The sequence below is a fragment of the Centruroides sculpturatus genome, unplaced genomic scaffold (assembly GCF_000671375.1).
Source record: "Centruroides sculpturatus isolate CEXI.00-Female unplaced genomic scaffold, Cexi_2.0 scaffold74, whole genome shotgun sequence".
Taxonomy (NCBI): domain Eukaryota; kingdom Metazoa; phylum Arthropoda; class Arachnida; order Scorpiones; family Buthidae; genus Centruroides; species Centruroides sculpturatus.
The window spans coordinates 810,821-821,360 of NW_019384309.1; the positions used below are offsets into that span (position 1 = coordinate 810,821).

Below are 10,540 nucleotides of genomic sequence, written 5' to 3' on the forward strand. Positions count from 1 at the left end.
GAGTTAACCCGCCATCATAAATCTGTTAAGTACAGCGTAGAATGTTGATAAAGCATGATAATGTGAAAAATGTATCTATAATCTCTATGTACAATTTAGTCTCTACGGGGTGACACCACAATGAGATCTCGCACCACCTCAAAATCTTCCTAGGGCAGCATCAGGTTCGGCCCGTGAAAAGAAGTTTTTTTTGCAATTCGGCCCGGGGGGCAAAAACTGTTGGCCACCCCTGATCTAAGTCATTATACCTGATAACTTGATAAGCTATGAGTTTTTTTTTTTTAAAGAACAAAAGATGGTTTTCTTAACGCGTCACCGACATACATAGTGTATATATATATATAGAAGTCTAGATACATGTTTACTTAAATTTACTTTCGAAAATTAAATTTGGAAAGTAAAAAATTCTACTTATAAACCATTTACTAAAAAGGAGAAGATTCCTTCGAATTCTGTTTATAAATAAACTGCTATAAATTATTCCGAAGAAATGAATTTTCTTACCGCTTCAGTATACATAACTATGTATGTTTATATGTATTTATTTATTTTTTCTTTGTTTATCTTTGTAAACGAAACTTATATATATATATATATATATGGCTATAGTTTTTAAATTATAAAGTTTGTGTACAATAAAAATATTTTGTTTCTATGATGCAAATTAACAGAATACATTCAATTCATTTCAAATGTTGGACATTTGTAGTGTTTGGTGTCTAATATACATACTAATGTTGTATTGTATTATGTTGAAAATTAAAAATACCTTTGACAATAAATAATCATAAATGTATTGCTCACATTTTGTATTTATATGAAATATTTTCAAAATTAATGAGAGTAAATAAAATTTAGTTACATAAAATTTCTAGAAGACATTTATATTTACAACATTTTGAGTTTGCAAGTTAGAAGTAATTCTTTAAAAAATTTATAGCCTTCGTGAGTTTATATGTGCTATGTATGATATTAAATTTGTGCTCACTGGGGTCCACTGCAACTTTTCCAATGGGACAAAGGAATATATTTCCTTTATAATTACTGCATAAACTGTTCTAATTGAGCTTATATCAGATAATTTACTTTACTACTGAGTGACACAGAGAGTAGAATTTTCTCACACTCCTTAGGGAATTAATTACACGGTTCTGACTTCCAAACCTGATCCAGTGAGAGAAAATGATCTGTTTTTCATTCCTGGCAGATGTCCATATTTATGCTATATGTAATCTGAAAGAAATGTCGGATGTGATATGTTATTACGAATTAGCCAGTTAAATTTGTTTGATAATTTTCATTTAATATACAAATCGCAAATATTATGATGGTTATATTAAAGGTGTATTATGTAACTTTAGAATTTAGAAAAAAGATCTTCAGTATAATTTATAATTTCAGTGCTACTTTAATTAAAGAAGTATATCATCAAAATAGGTTTGAAATTATGAATTTATTAATATAAAGTTGTTCAACTGAGCTGAAAAGAGTTATTAATTTAATTGTTTTTCTAATATTAGATATAATTATTATTTATGCTGGTTTGATATTTGTATTTATTGATACAGAAATGTTCTTTTTCTTAATGTATTTGGTTTCTTAAATGAAATTACACTGTAGTGGCAATATTGACAAAACTGAAGGAGAGTAGAGCACCACTGTACAGATGGAGAGGACTACTATGCATATGTAGCTAGAACTATTTCTAAGATTATCAGCACAAAACCTTTCTCACTAATTTCTAGCCTTATTAACAAGAGTACAAACGTTTTCGGCCTTCTTAATAGGCCTTCCTCGGGTACACTGTGGACCGTCGGTTAGAAGAAGTTTAAATGCTGCCAATGTTTACCCAGGTATCGTCTTACCAGTGACATCATTGTCGATGATAGGTATATGATACCGAGGGCAAAAAATACATACTTTTGGTAAAGAAGGGAGGTGTGCAGATAGGATACTTGCTAAAGTTGGGGAAAAAAGNATATGATTTTGATTTGAATCTGAACCATATTCTTGTAATTTGTCTTGGTTAATTGAGCCAAGTTGCTTCTTTTAATTGTTTATCTGTGTCGAAGGATCAGATTAACCTATAATGGGTGAAATATAATGTTAATAAAAATATTTGCATATACGTGGTGCACCTCTGATTTTTTTTTCCTCACAATCTAATCATATGAAAACTTTGAAACTTGTATCACTTCTTGACATAATCTCCCTGCAGCCATACACACTTTTCACAACATCAACACCATGATTCCATTACCGCTGTGAATGCTTCTTCAGGAGTCTGATTTGACCACTGAAAAATCGCTAATGCAATAGCAGCACAGCTAGTGAATGTGTGACTACAGAGAGTGTCTTTCATTGTTGGAAACAGCCAAAAGTCGCTAGGAGCCAGGTCAGGTGAGTAGGGAGCATGAGAAATCACTTCAAAGTTGTTGTCACAAAGTAACTGCAGCATCATGTTCTCCTGATGTGCTGGTCTTTTCAGGTCTTTCATGCAGGATTGTCATGTGGAATCCTGCATGCAAGTCATCATGCAGGATTCCACAGAAATGCCAACTTTGGAAACAATGTGTTCCACACTCATTCAGCAATCCTCCAAAACAACTTTCTCCACTCGCTTGATCATGTCGTCAGACCGGCTGGTGCAAGGCCAAGATTGTCTTGGTTTATTGTCACACGACATTCTGACTTCTTTGAACTGTTGCATTCACAAACACACATTAGACACATCCATGACACCATCATCAAATGTCTCACTCAACTGGCGATGAATTTCAATCGGTGTCACACCACTCAAAGGAGAAAACAAATGATTACACACTATTTTTGTAATAAAAACATCACCATTTTAAGTATCAAAAACAGTCCTCGCTCTCGCCGCTGCCATTAAAGTTCTGTGCCATACAGTGCTACCATCTCTGTCACACATTCACGAGTGCACACATATTTTAAAACAAACTGCATGTTTCTATCTGTTTCCAGTCCTGAGAAAAAAAATCGGAAGCATTATAACTTGAATGCACCTTGTATTTTGACTGTAACTTAAGTCATTAACTTTAATGAAAGATTTTGTTTTAAAATTGTAGTAATTTTTATGTATAATAGAACCCCAGTTAATTGAGATTTTGCATTATCTGCAGCTAACTTGTGAATGAACACACTACCTTTCTGTTACCTTTTATTGCTAAACTTTTAATGTGAAAGAAATCCCAGGAATTTTTCAGGGGTGGTCTGTCCCGATATGCCATCTGGCTGGCCCATTACAGGCTTGGCCGAATCCATAATGGGCAAGCCAACAACTACTAGACTATATTGGGCTAGTATATCATGATTATTTTAAATTAATTACTAAATAATTTGTCACTAGAGGAAGGCATTAGGCACCATCTCTTATTAGATTTAATAATTAAATTAAATAAAATAATAATAAATGCCAATTCCTTTCTTTCAGAATTGTCTAAATTATTTAATTTAATTATAATTATTAAACCTAATAAGAGGTGGCACCTTACTCCTCCCTCTAGTGACAAATTATTTAGTAATTAATTTAAAATAATTGTGATATTATAGCCTGATATAATCCAGTGGTTGTAAACTTGTTACATATGCACATTGGGTTGGTATATGTATCCGTAATGGGCTTGTTAAAATGGCCCTGTTAATGCCCCCAGGGAGGAAAGTGTTTGAAAGAAAGTCTACATTCTTCACATTTGTAATTTTTTTATCCAAAATCCATCCATTTTTAATCCACGGCCATCCACTTTTATCAAAGATTCCAGTTATCCAAGGTAGCATTGGTTCACATAACATTGAATAATTGGGGTTCTACCATAATACAATTTAATTTAAGTAGTTTAAAATATTTTATACTATTCTATATAATTTTCTATTAAAAATAATAATTTTTTTTTTAACATTCAAGATTAATCTCACAAAAACAGCATCATATCTGAAGGCGAAAGAATTGCCTTTGAATGTAATTATTGCTCTGGTTTATGAGTTCCTGATAAAGCATGAAGCGAAACAGGAGAATCAACTAAATATTGGTTTTGGAGCTATAAAATATTACTATTTCCTTTTAAAAACTAAAAAAGTAAGCTTAAATAAATTTTATTGTTAATGTTTTAAATTATAAATATAAAACAGAAGGTTAACAGTAATATTTAAAATTATTTTAATAGTTATCTTCATTAAAGAATGCCGATAGTTTTGAAGAAGTGATGGAGCAATGGATAAAGTCGAGAAAAAATAAATTTCCCTCGAACTTGCTTATATATTGTTTAAATTCTTTAGTCAAGTGTATTAAATACGAATTTGGTAAATCTATGTTTTTAATTATTATACAATAGATGCAATTGTAAATAATAGAAATTTAATTATATACAGCAGAATCCAGTTATTGTAATCAATTTGGAACTCACTTATATTGCTATCTAGGAAAAAAGTAAGAAGGATGAACATTAAAATGAAAATCATATTATATGTTTGGTTATTTTAACCTACCATTGCTATGTTTATCAGAAAGTATCAAGCTGAAAAACTTGGGAGGGATGGGGAGTGTCCGTGTATCATGGTAGTGTATATCTTCTACAACACCAGGGCTGCCCAATTCATTTTGGAGGCAGGCTATATTTCAATTATATGTCAGCCGGAAGGCCACCTAGTGAATCATACTTGCTTACACTCATGATTCTTCTATAAATAGATAGGTATTTGAATCAAACAAAGCTTTAAGTTGCACATGTTATAATAATACCTATCTATAAGAATACCTATAATAATACCTATCTAAAAATACATCAATGAGACTTATGAAGGGGCTTATTAGCTATAATTTTTCAATATTTGGTGACAACAATTTAATTTTAATACACAAAAGTCGACTCAAAACTAATAGAACAAGTGTAATAAATGCATAGGTTAGGTATTAACAGCGGTATGGCGGTGACTCAAGTCATAGTTCATTCCGTGTTCGACCAATCATGTGGCAGTTGGCATTATTGGTAGCATGACATCGTGCGTGGTGACAGCTGACCGCTACTGTGGGTGGGAAAATTCAAATCTGTTGGCTACAAAGTGTCCCGTGGGCCTGGGTTTGGGCAGCCTTGTTCTACAGGGTTCTAGACAGTAATAATGAGTAAAATTTGATATTCAGATACCAGAATCTTCAAAATTTCCTTTTTTGCTTCTTCCCCAAACATAATTGTCACTATTTCACAGCAGGCAAGTAAAATGAGAGATTTTGGTATTGTGGATGGCTTTGATTTTAATGCTATTAACTCAGCAATTTTATATGATACAAGTTGAGCTTTATCACTTACTTTCATTGTTTTTTCAAATTGTCTTCTTTCTTTACCTTGCATTTCCAGAAGCCTTTTGAAATATTCTTTATTTTTTGATGAAAGATCTTTATGTTCAGTTGAAAAATGACGCTTTAATTTAGCAAGCACCATCACACTATTTGCAAGTTTCTTTCCACATACAATGCAGAGAGGAGTTAGACAATCTGAATTTCTGGTCCAGGTAAATCCAAATTTTAAGTATTCTTCATCGTACAAGCGATTGACATTTTGAGTTGATTTCAAAATTTTTATCTCTTCTGCATCATATTTAATTCTGCTAATGCTAGGAGTGGCATTGTATGTATGTAATACCATGTGTATAATTAATGTCATTACAAATTCCTCACTGCATTGTAGCTTTTTGGATATCCTGTATAAGTGAATATATATATATAGACTAATAATGATAGCTGATATGATTATGCATTGTCACTTGAAGATAATAATATGAAAAAACATCATAAAAAATGCCTGTTTACCCAAAAATGATGATAAATTTAACTCTTGATTACAATAAATGAAATGTTATATTTGAATTTGTTTTTCAGAACATGCTAATTTTCTTCACATCAAATCACTGCTGATTACAATTAAAGGATTCTGATGTATTTAATTTTATTTATCTGTTCAAAATTTGAAAAATTATTTTTAAACAGAGAAAACAGCACAGTGGCTAAGCTGGGAATCTACAGAATTGAAGAACAAAGAGAGAATACTTTTGCAGCTCTTTAATGTTTTTACTGAACAAATGAATTTAGTAAATTCCACTTTAAAGGATGAATTTCAACGACTTTTTGCTGAATTTTTGAAGGTAAAATTTATTTAAAATTTATTGTAGATAAAATATTTTATCATTATGCATAGAGAAACCGTACAGATCGTTATGGGGTTCAATATTCTCCCCTCCAAATCACAGTTTTTATTAAATCTATAATCTGTCTATCGAAAGAATCAACTTGGGAGCAATGTCACGTGTGATATCACTTCACTTAACCAATCAGCACATTCCTTAATGACATTAGCACCTTTCGCTTAATATTTTGGGCTGTGTGTGAATTTTATTTTATTTATAGCATGTATTAACTGTAAAGAATCATACATTTAACAAGTACTATAGCAGACTTCCTCATATTCCAATACCAGAATGTGAAGCTTTCGTAACACTGGGTGCTTGAGTGAGGATTATAGTCTGCTTGTGGTTAGCGGCTTAGGGCTGACATGATTTTGTTTATTGTTTCTGAAGTTTTCTTTTTTGTCTCCTTCTTTTGGACTTTCTTTTATAGCAGGTTTATAATGGTGGTGATGTGTTTAACAAATGAGGATAAAACCGGAAGTAACTTGCCACAACTAAGTGATCAATGGCTAATGCTTGTTGGTTAATACCCAAGTTGATTCTTTCAATATGCAGACTATAACGAATATTCATGTCTTGAAGCTGGATTCAAACCTACAATCTGGTGTACTAACAACAGCTTTTGAAACAACAAATAAAATTGTTAGAATTTGTAGGGCATAAGAAATCAGTTATATATCAACATAAAATAGATATATTAATAAAATATTACAATTAACTGCTAAATTTGTGTGAAAACTTATTCTTTGCCATTCAAAGATTAGCATATTGCGAGATGTTTGAATGCCATTCTGAGGAACATGATTTAAATTTAAGTAAAAATATTAGAAATTCTTAATTTCTACAATGTGTCGTGTCCTGTTCCTGGCTATGACACCTCCACCAAAGACCAGACTTTTGTATATTAGGTAAAATATTGTAGGTTTGAGCTAAATAGCTGTTAATGTGCTGGTATCTTGTATCAACAAACTGTGAGATACCGTGGGCCAAGGGTTAATCCCTACTGACCACTTCTCGGCAACAGTCTGCAAAGATTGCCCATGTTGTCGTTTCAGATGGCTTTTTAATAACGGAGAGTCGATATGGCAAACATTGTCTGTATGGAAGAGGTAGGAGTCCTTAGTATTTTTCAATCAGTGTCTTCTCCTTTTTGCTGGATCGGGTCCGTTGTATGGAGGTCCGGGAGTTGAGGTAGCACTATCACCAATTATAATTTCCTATGACGAATTGTCCGAGCTTCCAGCAGCTCACACTTTTATACTATGGTTGTGGGAAAGTTGTCATGTGATCGTCAAATGTTGATGCTAACGAAGCATTTTTGACAGCTAAGTGTCAAGTGTCATTCACCATTTTTTTTTTTTGTCGGGGATATTTATTTGGAAAAATGATTAACATCAATTTGAAAATCCCCTTTAAAATTCGTGGGCTCACAAAACCAATCATTCACGTTGAATACAAGTTTTGATATTTCTATAAATAAATGTGTTCAACTGTTTAATTTATATGATATTAATACAAAATTGAGCCAAATGATGTGGACAGTTAGGCATTAGTTCATTGCTATAAAAAATTTGGGTTTGAATCTAATCCAGACTCTCAAGACTTACATTGGATAGTTAATATTAGCTGCCATATGCTTTCATTTGCTTATGCTAGCCAACTGTATTGTGGGTATGACCCATCTATAATAGGCAAAATTGGGCCAGACATTGTTCATAATGTTCTGGCATCACACATTAGGTTTTATTGTGGAGAAAAAATTAGATATTTATAGATTAACCATTATTTTATGTAATAATTATTCAAAATTTTACGAATATTCAAGTACTATACTTATTCGGTGCATATATGAAGAGTTTTAATTAACAAATCTTATGTATTTTTTTCTTTTTTCTAGCTGCAACTACCTATTTTAAAAGATAAATTAATGTTTCTGTCCTCGTTATGGTCTACAAATTTCTTGAAGTTACAAAGTAAGGATTTGTTGTTATCTATTTCTTCAGTCCAGCAAATACGATCATTAATCACTGCAGGGATTATTGTTTCTAAGTCTAAAGAATCTACAGATTGGATATTCGATAATGGCTCTACAGGTTCGTTTAATTTATTTTTAATAAAAGAAAAAACTTTTAATTATTATTTTCATATTATAAAATAATTATTATGTAGATAGAGAAATATACTTTTATAATAGGAATTAATTTGAAAAATCAATACTTTATTCAGATAGAAAAAAACTATATTAAATATACTTTAAAAATACTAAGTATTCGTTTAATTTGAATGGCTATTATAAATAAATAAACCAAGGACAACCTTTTTTCAAAGGTCAGGCATTTTGTTTATTAAGTACTTTTTAAGATCCAACATTCTCGTCATCAGAATATTGTAAACAATGCACAAAAAGAATACAGAATTGTAATTTGTTACAAATAATTCGACATAAGAATAACATAATTGTGTTAGCTCAGAGTTTGAAAATTTATTATTTATAATCAACAATTAAAGAAATGATAGATTTAATAAGATGCTTTTCTGTGAAAAAAGATGACAATTCTTACATTTATCCTCAAAATATTTGGAAACTTAATTAATTATTCCATTTGTTTTTAATTGTCAACATTATAAGGAGCCAACATGACCAGCACCATTCCATATTATATAGTACATCTAATTTTGATTATTATAAGTGTTCGTCTGAAGGGATGTTTGTGCTTTATAGCCAATTACTAAAGTCAAAATCAACATTCATTTAGGCATAAGTTTATCTCCTCTTATTATGCAAAAAGTTATATTATAAAAGCCATTCCAATTTCTTATAACAAGCATCCCATATAAATAATCTAGAACATATATATGTGTGTTCTAAATTATATTTAACTGGCATGCCGGAAACCCCCCATGGTTACCGGTATGCCAGTTAAACTGTGACTAAAAAATAAAATGAATTAGATATAAAAAGCTATTTATTAAATAAATATTAAAGAAAACATTCTTCTGAGTACAATAAAATAATAACATTGTAATTTGACTGACTTACAACCATGAAGAGGTTTCCTTTATAGGGTAATAAAACAATTAGCAGTTTATTGACATTAATAGTAATAGTTGTTAGTCAATGCCAGCTGCACTGACAATCTGCCTGAAAATAATAGTTTTTCCTATTCTATCCTGATCTTGAAAGGTAACTCTTTTCTCTCAAATTTCATACAAAATGGTTAAGTTGAGATAATTTATTGCCAGTTTCTGAAATTTGATATGTTTATTTTTGCATTTTTGGACCAAATTACAATAAAATAGATATAAAAAAGCACTTTCAGCATTCCACAAAATTCATTGTTACACTTCATTGTTACAAAGAAGACAAAATGTAGAAATAAAACATATAATTATGGTTTTTGAAGTAACGTACAGTTTTGCAATTGTAGAATAAAAACTAGCATCTACGAGATGTCATGTGATGTAACTTATTTTGTTCTTTTTAACACCCTCTGGAGAGGAATGTATAACCTCACATAAACTGCATGCTGTCATTCCCCTGGGATAAATCAGCCTGTTTATCATATAGAAAAATTTAATTTTATGGTCTCCATTCAAAAATTATGATTTTTAAGTTGGTGAGATCACTACAAAATAAGGCCATGGATATTTGAGTTTGAATTCAGTTTAGATTCTCATAATTAAGGTAGGTTTGCGTCAGGTATGGGTAGTTTGGGTCAGAATGTCATTTCTCGTGTCACGTGCATAACTGATCCATCAAAAGTGACTGCTAGTTGACCAAGTAGTTAAGGCAGCAATTTTTAACCAGGGATACTGCAAAATAGTGCCAAGTAGCGCCATAACACTTGTTATATATATTACTAAAAGATCAGAAAGCACAATAACTCTTCATTGACAAAGAAGTAGGGGTTACAAGAAAAACTTATCTAAGTTGGGGCTATTCTAGAAGATTCTAAAATAAATCTGGACATGTTTATTACATTTTCTTTTAAGAAATTAAGTGGTTTGTCTTATTTTTAATATATTTCAATAAAATTTTTCTATTTTAGTGTTTCTCTCACTTTTAATTGCATTATCATCGGACTCGGAAGAAGTGAGAAAGGCGTGTTTAAATTTTCTTCAAAATGCAATAGAAAAATGTACCAGAAAAGATATTATCTATTTTCAGCTTGCTAACAAAATTTTGCAGAAACATGAAGCAATATTATCAGATCATGAGTAAGTAATTGGATTAATAAATGTTATCTTTATTCTAATTTATTTACTATAAACTTAAAACGGTAGCATGCAGTTTCAACCTCACTGCATGTTAAATATAAATGATTGAGAAACTATATATATA

General features: G+C 31.0%; 1 protein-coding gene across 1 annotated transcript in view; it reads left to right on the plus strand.

Annotated features, from left to right (window-relative positions):
- LOC111620998 (HEAT repeat-containing protein 1-like) overlaps positions 1-10,540 on the plus strand; it is a gene marked incomplete at its 3' end in the record, with an annotated part of 49,565 nt that overhangs the window by 29,757 nt on the left and 9,268 nt on the right. Inside the window, exons 14-18 of the mRNA XM_023363031.1 lie at positions 3,926-4,096; positions 4,185-4,320; positions 6,002-6,156; positions 8,096-8,291; positions 10,248-10,416. Coding sequence (XP_023218799.1) covers positions 3,926-4,096; positions 4,185-4,320; positions 6,002-6,156; positions 8,096-8,291; positions 10,248-10,416 — 827 coding nt within the window. The remainder of the gene's footprint in view (positions 1-3,925; positions 4,097-4,184; positions 4,321-6,001; positions 6,157-8,095; positions 8,292-10,247; positions 10,417-10,540) is intronic.